This window comes from Equus asinus, chromosome X (genome assembly GCF_041296235.1).
Source record: "Equus asinus isolate D_3611 breed Donkey chromosome X, EquAss-T2T_v2, whole genome shotgun sequence".
NCBI lineage: Eukaryota > Metazoa > Chordata > Mammalia > Perissodactyla > Equidae > Equus > Equus asinus.
In genome coordinates this window covers 58,315,821-58,330,310 of record NC_091820.1, presented here as the reverse complement: position 1 = coordinate 58,330,310, position 14,490 = coordinate 58,315,821, and the positions used below count along the sequence as shown (strand labels likewise).

General features: G+C 44.0%; 2 protein-coding genes across 2 annotated transcripts; both read left to right on the top strand.

Moving 5' to 3' along the window:
• Positions 1-3,569: 3,569 nt before the first annotated feature.
• LOC139042606 (rRNA 2'-O-methyltransferase fibrillarin-like) lies at positions 3,570-6,104 on the top strand. The gene is made up of 3 exons (XM_070501760.1): positions 3,570-3,583; positions 5,514-5,831; positions 5,924-6,104. The coding sequence occupies exons 1-3, from the start codon at positions 3,570-3,572 to the stop codon at positions 6,102-6,104; spliced, it is 513 nt and encodes a 170-aa protein (XP_070357861.1).
• A 302-nt stretch (positions 6,105-6,406) lies between these two features.
• PABPC1L2A (poly(A) binding protein cytoplasmic 1 like 2A) lies at positions 6,407-11,029 on the top strand. Its single transcript, XM_014850083.3, has one exon. It carries the CDS (start codon positions 6,421-6,423, stop codon positions 7,021-7,023), a length of 603 nt encoding a protein of 200 aa, XP_014705569.3. The 5' UTR covers positions 6,407-6,420; the 3' UTR covers positions 7,024-11,029.
• Positions 11,030-14,490: the final 3,461 nt, after the last annotated feature.

The following is a 14,490-nucleotide window of genomic DNA, read 5'->3' as shown; positions in this document are numbered from 1 at the left end:
TTTCTTTAGGCTGGGAACTGATTGCAGTGCTCACCTGTGACCGCCCAGCTCGAGGCAACGGACCTGCCACCCTGTGGGGTTCACTGAGACCGCAGGCCTATCTGCTGTTTCCATCAGTCGCTGTGCTGACAGATCAGCCTGGTGACTATTGTAAAAGGGACATTTCAATCATATGTGAAACATACTCTTTGAGGGCATATAACCACCCTGTATACCCCTACTTCTTTGGAGTGCTCTATTCCTTTGTGGAAAGACTCTCCCTGGTTATAATCTTCAGATTTAAGCTGAGAATAAACTCACCCAAATTTTCATTTATAGATTGGTTATGGATTATTTTCGTCGACAAACGGCTACACCACTTTGTGTTCAGTCATTCCCCAACTGATGAGGGCTTGCTTTGTGTCCTAGTTTGCCCGAAATGAATCCTTCTGTGACAAACATGATCGTGTGTATGTCCTGATGTCCTGGGGCTCTTATTTCTATAGGCCCGATTCCCCTGCCTTCCCTTCCCCACATATCTCTCTCCCTTGACACTCTTCACTCTATAAGAATCCAAAGGACCGTTTGCTAAACGTGTTGTATTTATTCAAGACAACTTCATAATCACTGCTATTATTCGTTAAGTAACAGGTGCACATCCAAACACTTTGCAGTTCTTCCTAAACAAAAGCCTAAGGCTGCTTTTTTGTTGGCCTGTATCTCAACATTCTTTTCATTCGGGGGGATTTGGAGGGCAGTGTGACTTGACAAAACCAATTTCCCTACAGTTCCCAAATACAGTTATGCTTTCATTCTCTATTCCCCTGAGCGTCCTTCCTACAGCCACGTCAATGAGAAATTCATGGGAAGAGACTTCTTTATGTAGATCCCTGTTATCAGTGTTTTGACTTGTTTTTGCAAAAAGAGGTGATCTGTCCCTCTCCCCATTGGTACCTCCCTCTTCCCCTGCATCCCCTACCTTCTTTCAATCTCTTCTACTTTTTTCCTCTGCTCTCTGAACTGCATCCCCACTCCTTTCTATTTCTCCCTCCTGATAGTAAGAAGGAGGTGGGCCACATGAAATGGAAGAGCAGTGCTGGCTCCAAACCCTCTTTGAATGTCTCTATATCTGAACTCATCTCTTTTTAAAGCTCCACTCAGACATGAACAGAAAGAGAAGTCTAAACCGTAGCACACAAAGTCTTTGTTGTCCCATTTTAAACAAAGTCCCATGCCCATGCAGCCAGGAGCACTGAAAGCGGGACCTGAGTGAGGACACTGAGGCTGGACCATGCAAGGCCTTGGAGAGAAGTCAGGTTTGGGGCTGGCCCGTTCACTGCCCGGTCCTTCTCACTCTCTTCTGCTGGCTTGTCATCCTCAACCCAACTTCTACATGTTGGCATGTCTCAGGGAATAGCCCTGCGCCACCTTCTCCTGACTATACTCTCTCTAGGTAATCCTGCCCAGTCTCATGGCTTTAAATACTATCTGTGTCCTGTTGTCTCAATAGATAATTCTGTTTTTCAAGCCCACATGGATGACATACAGATTTCAGATACTTAACACGTGCAAATAGGAGCTCTTGACACACACGCCCCCAAGCCTCTTTCTCCCTTCTACAAATCTACCACACTCACTCCCTGTACTGCCTTTGACCATACATAACACCTCCATGGTCAAGACTTGCAAGAAAATACTCTCATGGTAATCATTCACTTCTTAATTTTGTTCACCAACTGCCTTCAATCCATCAGCAAGTGATGTCTCTTCTCTTTCCAAAGTATCATGTGAACCCATTCACTATTCCCAAAATTCGTGCTGCTAGTGTGGGCCAAGCCCTTGTCATCTCTCAACTGGACTACTGCAAGAGGGTCTGCATTGGTTTCCAAACTTCCTTTGTGCCCTGCCCACTTGCAGTATTTTGTGCAGAGAGCAGCCAGAGAGAAATTATTGGATGTAATTAGATCATGGCACTCCCTTGATTCAGTCTTCTCTCTGACTCCCCAGAGCACTTTGAGTAAAACCCAAACTCTTCGTCATGCCTCCTTCTCCCCACTGGACCTTCCGCTGTTCCCTCCATCCCCTCTCTCAGTGGGTTCCAGCCTTCTGGTGCCCCTCTTTTCTGCCACAAGGCCAAGGGAATTGCAGTTCTCCCTGCTGGGCAGGTTCTCCCACTGGTTCCTAGCAGGACGGGCCACTTTGCATTGCCTTCAGAAGGGCCGTCCTTGGATTCTAGGTAATACGTACCAAGTCATCTGGTTTATTTCCCCGAGAGCATTTGTAGCAACCTTTAAGTGTGTTTACATTCTCTGACATGTTTACTGTCTGTCTTCCCCACTAGAAAACAAGCTCCCAGAGTGCAGGGTCCCCCTGCCTGGAAGAATGCCTGCTACACAGTAGGCTCTCCATAAATACTTGTGGAATCATTGAGTGAATGAAATGAATAACACTTCCTCCCACAAGAAAGGGACCTCTCCCTCCCTCCACTGACACTCCACAGGGCTCTTCATTTTTGCCTCCGTCACAGCGCCTAGTAGTCAGAACACTTTTGATTGCAGATGGCAGAAACTGACCAGGAACTGACTAAAGAAAGGACGGGGGACACTACGGGGGCCTCTGTGAGAAAGAACTTGAGATGCATGCCCCAACTGCTCTCCTTGTCACTTTAGTAGCCCTGTTCCTGTTGCTGGAGCTTCAGGGACCTAGGGATTGTCTTCAGGTTTGGTGGGTTTGGGGATTCGCTGGCTACAGCATGACTTCCCTGAATCTCTTTTTCCTGCCACTTCACTGATTTCTGTCGGCTCTATGGGCTGGAAGTCAATGCCATAGAAAGAGATCTTGTTGAGTCCTGGTCCTTGAATTGGTCCCCCTTGTCATTTATGTCTCCTAACAATGGGCTAAGTTCTTCTCATCATCCCCACATCCCCTATCCCCCAGAAACCATGGCCTCTGCCTCCTCGGGTCCCTCTTGGATGGCCACCTGGAATGGTGAGGCACAGCTCATCTGCCTCCTGCCTACAAGCAACCTAGACCCCCCGGAGATGTCTCCTAACAGCGGTGACAGTGATCACCTTGGTCGGGCATCAGCTGTACAGCAGGCTTCTCCCGTCTCTGTTCTGCTCCTTTGCTGACACGAGCCCTGTCTAGGGGCAGAGGGCTGGATTTTGCAAGCTGGCGAGGTACATGTCTGCGTGTCTGCTTCTCAGTGGTCTTGGGATGCTTTCCAGCCAGGGAATGGGAAGTTCCCATTGCCTCGCACCCCATGGTGACTGGGTGAGTTCCGCAGGTTCAGGGTCGTTCTGTCATGTGCAACTGCCCAGGTCCACCAGCCAATGCTGCCACCACAGAAAACAGCTTTATTTACCCAAAGAAAGTGGATGGGCAGGAGTGAGGAGGAGAAGAGAATATATACTGGGTAGATGAAATTCCATGGCCACCATAGTCCAATCACATTAGCACCTATAACCCTCTGCTGGCATATCTGCTTGTTATTTGTGTGGGCAGCTTGAGCTTTAGTGGAGTGAAACATCCTGAGAGAAGGGGCTATGGTTTGATTATGTTTTATACCTGACCCCACAGTCCACAGTTCAATGCCCGGCTCACGGTAAGTGTGAAACCCCTATTTATGGAAGGAAAGGACGGACAGAGGGAAGGGCTGTTCTGACTCTCCTGGAACTGGTCACATCTGTTGTCTTCTTTTTGTTCTATCAGCTCTGTCTCAGTTGTGTGCGTGTGTGTTTCGGGGGGGGGCACAAGTGCATTTATATGTGTATTGTTGTTTTCCCCCGAGTTATAATGAGATATAATTGACATATAACCTTGTATAAGTGTACGGTGTACAACATAATGATTTGGCATGTGTACGTATTGTGAAACGATTACCACAATAAATGTAGTTTAACATCCATCACCTCACATAGTTACACATTTTTTCCTCTTGTGATGAGAACTTTTAAGATCCACTCTCTTAGCTACTTTCTGTATTGATATTTAATTTGTACTCTTTCTAAAGATCTGATCATACCGATTCCCTCCCTGAAAGTACCGAGTGGTGCTGGTGAGCTTGGGTATAGAGTCCAAGCACCTTAGCTTGCTTTTCAGGGCCCCACACCTTCCAGCCCCATCTCCTGCCATATGCTCTTGGAGACCATGAGCTCTGTGGACGCCAGGTTATTAGGCATGACCAGAAGTGACCACACATCAAAGCCTTGGACACAGACTGATCTGTCTGTCTGGATTGCCTTCTCTCCTGCCTCAACAAGGTGGACTGCCAACTCATCTTCCAGAGCTCACCTTGGGGGTTTCCTCTTCTGTGCAGCCTCACTTGATTCCTGCCAGGAAGTTAGTGGCTGCGTCCTCCTTTCTGGGGGAAGCGGGACTCTGGCCTCTGTTACACTCTACTCTAATGGTTGCTCACTTGTCTATCCCCTCAGAATTTGGTCCTGGGTGGCCTCTCTGCTCCCACAACACCCACTGCTCACCTTTTCTCACCCTGCCCCACGCCTCCAGTCCATCAAGACTCACTGCTCACTTATTGCATTGCCTGTCCCTTAGCCCCCAGTGCCAAGTACTTGATAAGGCTTCCATAAATATTAGCTGGTCAGCTGGGACCAGGCACCTCATTCTAGAGAGATTTCGGGTTTGGGTTTTGTTTTGAACATGGATGTGCATTTCTTGGTTCATGCTGGGAACCTCAGCATCTTGAGGGCAGAGCCAAGAACAAACAAGCACCTGGCTCTGGACCAGGCCCTGTGCCCAGCGCTTGGTTGGGTTTTCCTCACGGTATCATTAAGGACAGCACTAAGGACAGGGTGCTCTTGATTCTCCCACTTCCAGGCTGCATATCTTGAGGCTGCATGGGAGGGAGGAGTCGGGGCGCTGAAGAACCCCAGGTCCCTAGTCCTCCCATAGTCTGGAATAAGGGCAGGGTTTCCAGCCCAGACTGTCTGTTCCCAAGGACAAGCTCAAAACTAGTCCATGTCCTCCTGCCTCGCAGACCCCGGTGTCCCTAGGGACCGGCACCGGCTCCATGAATATTTGTGGCATGGCATTATGAATGAATGAATACGTGTTCTTGTGTTCTTTATTCCCTCTTTTGCCAGCGTTGCAGAGGAGGGGAAGAGCTGGAAAAAAGGGGGAGATCTCTGAGAAAATGGGTCAGCAGGCCGCAGAAGGAGTTTGCCCCTCTCGTCCCAGCTCGCGCACAGAATAGTTGTTGTTTCCTTGGTGGCAGTGATGTTGGAGGGTGTGTGCACGCGTTGACGTAGGGAGAATCCCTGAATGTGGGAAAACCATTTTTCTTGGCTTTGTTTAGGCCAGGCAAGCGTATTCTCAATGCCACTCACCGTCTCTTGTACTTGACTGAATTATTTAAATGTTCTATGGAGAGAGGAGGGATAAAACCAAACTCCCTAAATCTAATCCATATTCCCTCAGTCCACAGTGGAGCCCTTTCCTTGGCTTCCTCTTCATAAATATCTGGGCGGCCCGAGACGCTGAGAACTGACACCCTTGCCCCCCACCCCCCACCCCAGTGTCCCGCTCCCGCCTCCTCCCGCCGCCCACAGCCCCGCAGCAGCCACAGGGGGAACCAAAGAGATAGAAGCCTTCCCAGCTGCCCGGACCACAGACGCCAACACCCCCCGCCCCCCATCACACACCGCCTGCCCGCCCGCCCGCGCCCCGCACGCTAGCCCACGACCCGGCGGCGGCGGCGGCGGCGGCGGCGGCGGCGGCGGCAGGCTGCAGTCTGCAGGTTGCAGGCTGCAAGCTGCGGCGACTGGCATCGGCGCGCTCCTGGCAGCGCTCGCCATCCCAGGTGACTTGGACTCGCCATTATCTCCTGACCCCGGGTCCCCGGCCTCAGCTCTGGCTCGCGTCCCCGGCCCGGGTTCCGGCGGCCACCTGCCCTCTTGCCCTCTCCCGCCTTTCCGCCCCCCACCAGCTCGCGGGAAGAGAGGTCGCGGCAGCGACCTGGCGGCACCCGCGACCGTGGCGACAGCGGCGACAGTGGCGGCGGCGGTGGCGGCAGCGGCGGCGGCGGCGGCAGAGGCTGCGGCGGCGACCGTGGCAGAGGCGGTGGCGGAGGCCTCCGTGGCGGAGGCGGAAGCAGAGTTGGAGGCTGAGGTGGAGGCCGAGGCCTCAGTAGAGGAGGCAGTGGCGGAGGCCACCCTGGGGGAGGCAGCGACCCCCCTGACGGGGGAGGAGGCGGAGGCCGCCTTGGCGGCAGCGGCCGTGTCGGTGGCAGAGGCCAGTGCGGCCGAAGCCGCCGCCGCCGCAGAGGCTGCGGCGCCCCCCTTGGGGGAGGCGGATGCGGATGCGGAGGTGGCAGCGGCGGTGGCAGCGGCGGCGGCGGCGGCAGCGGCAGCGGCGGCAGCGGCTGTCGCCGCGGATGCAGATGCAGATGCGAGTGTGGGCTCCGAGAGGAACCCGGACTTTCCTATGGCCTCGCTGTACGTGGGCGACCTGCACCCTGAGGTGACAGAGGCAATGCTGTACGAGAAGTTCAGCCCGGCCGGGCCCATCCTCTCCATCCGCATTTGCAGGGACAAGATCACCCGCCGTTCCTTGGGCTACGCGTATGTCAACTACCAGCAACCGGTGGACGCCAAGCGGGCCCTGGAGACCCTGAACTTTGATGTCATCAAGGGCAGGCCGGTGCGCATCATGTGGTCCCAGCGGGACCCCTCGCTCCGCAAGAGCGGGGTGGGCAACGTCTTCATCAAGAACCTGGGTAAGACCATCGACAACAAGGCGCTGTACAACATCTTCTCGGCGTTCGGCAACATCCTCTCCTGCAAAGTGGCCTGCGACGAAAAGGGGCCCAAGGGCTACGGGTTCGTGCACTTCCAGAAGCAGGAGTCTGCGGAGCGGGCCATCGATGCGATGAATGGCATGTTCCTGAACTACCGCAAAATTTTCGTGGGAAGATTCAAGTCGCATAAAGAACGAGAGGCCGAAAGGGGAGCCTGGGCCAGGCAGTCCACTAGTGCTGACGTCAAGGATTTCGAGGAAGACACCGATGAGGAGGCTACCTTTCGATGAAGACATCCCAGGAGTGAGCCAGCCAGCAGAGCCAAACCTTGGCTCCCACCCGGTTTACAGCCCCACCTTTACCCCCCAACCCACCAGCAGTGTATTGTATTGGGAGCGCAGGTCTCTCTCTCTCAATCTCTCCCTCCCTTCATCTCTCTCTCTCTTTCTCTGTCTCTCCCTCCCTCCCTCTCCCCCTCTCTCCCTCTCTCTCTCCCTCTCTTTCTCTCTCCCCTTGCTCCTTCTTCCTCCTCTTCTCCTCCCCTCCCCTCTCTTTCCTTCCTTCCCTCTCCTGGCACACCCACCAAGGGGGTTGTGAATAATCTTGCTAATCTGTGCCACTTGATAGGTTGAAGGCTGCCTCTTCTCCTTGTGGTTTGGTTTAAAAAGCACTTTCTTTCTCTCTTTGTTTACTGCACAGGTGATACAATTTCATGGTAGAAACGTCAGAAAGGAGAAGGAAATCAGATGAGGGAAAGCCAAGAGAGTAATTGCTCCCCGTGATCCTACTACCCAGAGACAACCACTTTTACCTTTTTGCTGTGCTGTTTTTCCAGGCCCTCTTCTCTCTCTCTCTCTCTCTTTCTCTCCACCCCCCCCTCCTCACCCTCACCCTACCTTCCCTTTTAAAACACTGTTATAGAGTGGTTCATGTATGTGGTGTTTCTTAACCTGCCTTTTCAGAAACTAAAACCAAACAAAAGTCAACCTTTCTGACTTCTTTCCATATTATTCAACAGGCTTCCGACACGTCATCTTCAGTGCCTGCAGAGTGTGTCTATGGACGTTAACATTTCTGTAATCATTCCTGCATTGTTGGCACATTCAGGTGGTGCCTAGTTCTTCCTCTGTGTCTAAACCCAACACTGTGTACTCTGATGAGTGAATCCTTCCATGTCAAGCCAAATCTTTGCTAGCATACCGGATGGTCTTCTTAATTGTGGACTTGCAGGATCCACATATGGACATTTTAAAGACTTTTCCTGTATGTTGACAAATGGTCCCTTCATAAGCATTGTACCGATTTGCATTCATGCCAGCCAGCGCAGCTTAGTAAAAAGAGTATGCCCATTTCCCCTGCATAGTCTCCTGGTCACTGTAATTGATGTGTGAGGGTGTGTGTCGGGGGGGAGGGTGTTTGTGTGTGACTTGGCCAACTTGATGGGCTGCAAATGGTATTTCGCTGTTCTTGCTGTTGTGTTGCTGGATTTAAATATTGTTTATCACCTCTCTCCCCTGTGCCCACCTCCTGCCCTTTTCCTCATTGCCGGAAAAATGATTCAGGTTCATTGCAGGAAAAAAATCACAAAGCAGAAAAGTTAACAGAAGAGAATTAATGTCACCAGTAATCAATCCTCATGACCACTGATATCTTCCTGAAACATTTTCATTCTTACCTGTGTAATATTTTCCAAGAACTACCTGAGACATTTTTGGCTGTACCTCTGTAGTAATTTTCTTATGCATATGTCATATATGTATATAATTATGTACATACTGTTTTTATATCTGCTTTTTCATACATAAATGTGTGTGTATTTGTATATTTATACACACACATACTCTTGAACTTCATTTCATGTCATTAAAGATACTTTTAAAATATTTTCTTTGAGTGTTAATGTTCCATTTAATTGATGATTCAATAGACAGATAAATAGATATACTTACGTATATATCCATGTGTATAGCTCTGTGTTTTTGTGTATGTGTGTATATATATTTTAACTATTTCCTCATTGTTGAACATCTTGATTGTTGCTATTTTTCTTTATCCAAGCTGCCAAGTACGTCATAGTGTGCAAATCTTGCTGACCTACAAGATCATTTCCTGAACTAACATTGCTAAAAGAAAAATTAAATGGTCAAAGGATATGGGCAGTTTTGTGGGGGAGTGCATTATTAAATAGCCATCTATAAAGATAGCATAAGCTTAACTTTGTAAGGTGCACCAGTATTGTAAGAGGACCTGGATATCTGTATTCTTTTTTGTGCTTGGTATTGCAGTCATTTCTGCATTTTTACCAATATTTTGTCAGGGAAATTTCTATTTCTTTTTTGTTTTTATTTATTTTAAACATTTTTTCAAATTGCTCATGTACATAATAGAAAATATTTTTTAAAATTGCTAATGTAATAAAAGAAAGTCAAAATCCTAATACCACTATTTGACAAAATACTTTTTAAATAAATAGATATCTACATACCTTTATATTTATAATACAACAAGCATTGTTTCATTGGAGGGTATTTTCACTATAACAGTTCTCTGGGACCATATTTTTAAATCATGAATATTCTTTAATTCTGTTATGTAATATTCTATCACAGGGATGAGCTATAATTTCTGCAACCAAACTGCCTTGGGGTATGTTTAAAATGGTTCTGATTTTTTACTTGTAAGATTAATTTTATGATGAACGCCTTTGTAACTGAATGTCTTGGAATATTTTATTGCTTTCCATTCATTACTATTGGAATTGTGGAATGATATGGACATATGAAATATTTTTTTGTTCTGTAGTCAAATGTTTCTCCCTTAAAGTTTATATCGACTAGTAGTGTAGAAGAGTGCACATATCCCTGCCCACTTAAATTGGTCAAAATATTTTTTTAAGTTTTGTAAAATTGAAATTGTACATTTTCTTTTATTACTTCATTTTACAAGTATATTTTAAAAAATGAGAACAAGCACATTAAAATATAGATAAGAACCACTTCAGACATATTATTTTCTATACCTTTACAAGCTTTCACTATCCAGAAGCATTTTAAAACAATTATAGAATCATACTGAATATATTTTATGTCATAATTTGCTTTTCAATGTGTTGTGAACATACCTAAAACATCTATGGCTATTCAGTTTTCTTCTAAAACTCACCCTCATTGTATAGGACTGGAATTTTTTCAAGAGTGTCCTCATTTCGGATACTAAAGTAGTTCCTACGTTTTCCCCATTAAACCCCACTCTGGTGAATAATTTTGCCATTGAATTTTTTTCCCCAGGGAAAAGCATTTAATATTCCTTTGCCTAGCACAGGCTGTGAGTTAATATTTAATAAAAGGGTCAGAAATGTTGATTTCAAAAGGAAAAGGAGCATCTCTAAGGAACCATTTAGAATTAAGACATTTTTACAAGCTCAATAAAGGTAAGAAAACAAAGTCCCTGCCTTGGTAGAAGAAACAAGCTTATTTACACTGTTAAAGGCTATTATACATACTCTCCTTTTAGGTCAAAGTATCTTTGACAATTTGGCAAAGACTAAAGGACAAAAAAAAAAGCCTTGTTTTTCTAGGATTTATGCTGTAGGATATGGATTGCTGTAATTTATTCATAGAAATTGTTTTTTTTTAAATTTGTTTTTAGATTTGTGTATTGCATTATATAAAGGGTTCAGAAATAACACCCCGTGCACCAGGGTGGATAGATATTGGTAGCCTATGTTCAGCACAAGGAGGGATCTGGCCTCAGCTTTGATCTAATCGGCATAAGATCCATCTCATCTCCACTGGGAAAATAAGCTAAATGTAATGGGGTGTGGGAGAGAGGAGAGAGAGAGAGACCGACCAGAGCTAAATAACTAGAAGCAGAAACCCTTATCAGAGTAGTAATGTAGTAATACCTGGAAAAAGTCATTTAACAGCTATCACTGTAGGAATCCAACTAACTATAAATTCAGTGAAGATTCTCTTTAACAATATGTAATAAGAGCAATTTCAGCTTAAGAGGAAAAAAGTATTATACTATTACTAGCAATATTATCCCTGTAATTAAGGACTGAGTGTATAAAACATGAACACAATTAAAATAAAAACTATCATTTTTTGAGCACTGACGTAAAAAAATTATATAATGTTTAAAAATCCTTGCAGAAGTAAGTATTATTTTCTCTCAATCCTCACATCTAATTAAACATAAAATCCTGTTGATTTTATCCCCATAATCTTGCCAGAATGTGCCCCTTTCTCTCCATTCCCACTGCCATGTTTCTAGTTCAGGCCTCCATCATCTCTAACTCAGAATATTATATCTTCTACCTGAACTCTGTCTCCAGTCTTGATCACTCCTAATTCATCCCCTAAATTGCAGCTAGGAAAAAACATCTAAAACTTTGTATCTTTTCATGAAATACCCATGCTTAAAACTTGTCAGTGGTATTCTTTTACGTTCACTGTGAAATAGACAATCTGGCATGGAATCCAGGACCTTTCATTATTGAGTACTTGATTACCTTTCCAGTCTTATTTCCAACCTCCTAGTCCATCCCAGACCCACTGTTCCACATGCCATCTATGCCAAGTCACCTGCAGTTCTCTCAAAGCCCTAAGCTCTTTCTCCTCTGAACCCTTGCCTATTTCTAGCCTATGTTTACCTCTACAATTTGCCTGGTTAATTTCTGCTTACTATTTTGAAAAAAAACTTAGGTTTCTCGCCCTCTAGGATGACTTACGCAAGTGGTTTCCAGTTTGGATCTATTTCCTCTAGAGAGTCTTATAATTCTATCCTGTTCAATTTCTTATAACACTTACAAATTACACGTATTACAATGGTCTTGTAATATATGTCATTGAGGCCATGGACATAACTGAATGATTATGAATGAGAGGGGTGCTGAGCATCCAAAGATGTATTAAAAGTGCACACAAAGATAATTTTCCAGATGAAGGCAATCTCTATCTGAATTAACTTTTCATAACAGCATTTGAAAACATAATTTGAATACCATACAGTCCATCCATTTAAAATGTACAATTCAATGTTTTTTAGTATATTTACAGAATTGTGCAATCATCGCCACAATCAATTTTAGAACATTTTCATCACCCTTAAAGAAACCCCATTCCCATTAGCAATCACTCATTTCTCCCCAACCCACGCAACCCTACACAACCACTAATATATTTTCAGTCTCTGTAGATTTGCCAGTGATAAACATTTATATGAAGGGACTCATAAAATGTGTGGTCTTTTGTTACTGGCTTTTTAAACGTCGCATATTTTCAAGATCCATCCATATTGTAGCATTATCACTACTTCATTATTTTTTATTGTCAAATAATATCCCATTGTATGGATATAGCACAATTGATTAAACAATCAGTTGATGGACAATTTGTTTGTTTCCACTTTTTGGCTATTATAAAAAATGCTATTATAAATAAGTTTCTGTGTTTTCAATTCTCTTGAGTATATACTGAGAAGTGAAATTGCTGATCATATCGTAACTATGTTTAACCTTTTGTGGAATTTCAAGAGTGTTTCCTACAGTGGCTGTGCCATTATATATTCTGACTAGCAGTGTATAAAAATTCCAATTCCTTTACATCCTTGCCAACACTTCTTATTACCTCTTTTTAATTATAGCCATCCTTGAAGGTATAAAGTGGTATTTGTGATGTTTCTATTCATTTCCCTGATGACTAATGAAGTTGAACATCTCTTTATGTGTTTAATTGGTCATTTTTCTATCTTTGGAGAAATGTCTATTCAGATTCTTTGTGTGTTTTTACAAAATTGAGTTATTTGTCTTATTATCTTGTTGAAAGTGTTCTGTATATATTCTAGATACAAGTCCCTCATCAAATATATGATTTGCAAATATTTTCTCCAATTCTGTGAATTGTCTTTGAGCTTTCTTGGTGGTATCTTTTGAAGCACAATGTTTTCAATATCAATGAAGTCCAATTTATTTATTTTTCTTTTTTCCCTTTTGCTTTCCATGTTGAATCTAAGATTTTAATTAACTCAAGTTCAGATTTGCTCCTATAATTTCTAAGATTTTAATAGTTTTAGTTCTTATATTTAGGTTTGTGATACATTTTGAATTAATTTTTGCATATGGCGTGAAAAAAGGGTCCACCTTCATTATTTTGCATGTAGACATACAGTTGTCCCTTTACCAACTGTTGAAAATCCTATTCTTTTCCTATTGAATTGGAACTTTTGCCTGAAACTGTTTGACCAAAAATGTAAGAGTGTATTTCTGGACTTTTAATTCTATTCTATTGATTAATATATTTGTCTTTATGCTGGTACTACACTGTCTTGATTATTGTAGCTTCGTGGTAAGTATTGGAATCAGGAAGTGTGAGCCCTAGTCACATGCAAAAGAATGAAAGTAGACCATTTCCTTACTCCATAGACAAAAATCAACTCAAAATGGATTAAAGACTTGGATGTAAGACCCGAAACCATGAAACTTCTAGAAGAAAACATAGGCAGTACGCTCTTTGACATCAGTCTTAGCAGCATATTTTTAAGTACCGTGTCTGACCGGGAAAGGGAAACAAAAGAAAAAATGAACAAATGGGACTACATCAAATTAAAAAGCTTCTGCACAGCAAAAGAAATCGTCAACAAAACGAAAAGACAACCTAACAATTGGGGGAAAATATTTGCAAACCATATATCAGATAGAGTGTTAATATCCAAAATATACAAAGAACTAATACAGCTCAACAACAAAAAACCAACAACCCAATTGAAAAATGGGCAAAAGATCTGAACAGAGACTTCTCCAAAGAAGATATACGGATGGCCAACAGGCATGTGAAAAGATGCTCAGCATCATTAGCTATTAGGGAAATGCAAATCAAAACTACAATGAGGTATCACCTCACTCCCATCAGAATGGCTGTAATTAACAAGAAAGGAAACAACAAATGTTGGAGAGATGGGGACCCTTGTACACTGCTGGTGGGAGTGCAAACTGGTGCAGCCACTATGGAAAGCAGTATGGAGTATCCTCAGAAAATTAAGAATAGATCTACCATATGATCCAGCTATCCCACTGCTGGGTATTTATCCAAAGATCTTGATAACGCAAAGGCATAAAGATGCCTGCACCCCTATGTTCACTGCAGCATTATACACAATAGCCAAGACTTGGAAGCAACCTAGGTGCCCATCAAGGGCCGAATGGATAAAGAAGATGTGGTATTTATACACAATGGAATACTACTCAGCCATAAGAAATGATGAAATCCGGCCATTTGTGACAACATCGATGAAACTTGAGGGTATTATGAGTGAAATAAGTCAGAGAGAGAAAGTCAAATACCACATGATCTCACTCATAAGAGGAAGATAAAAACAATGACAAACAAACACATAGCAATGGAGAATGGATTGGTGGTTACCATGGGAGTGGGGGGGAGGGCAAAAGGGGTGATTAGGCTCACATGTGAGGGGATGGACAATAATTAGTTTTTGGGTGGTGAACATGATGTAATCTACACAGAATTCAAAATATATTATGATATACATCCGAAAGCTATATAATGTTATAATCCAATGTTACTGCAATTAAAAAAAGTTAAATTTAAAAAAAAAAGAAACGCAGTTAGTAACATAAAAAAAATAAAGAAGTGTGAGTCCTTCATCTTTGTTCTTCATTTCAACATTGTTTAGGCTATTCTGGGTCCTTTGCAATTCAATGTGAATTTTCGAATCAATTTGTCAGTTCCTACAAAGAA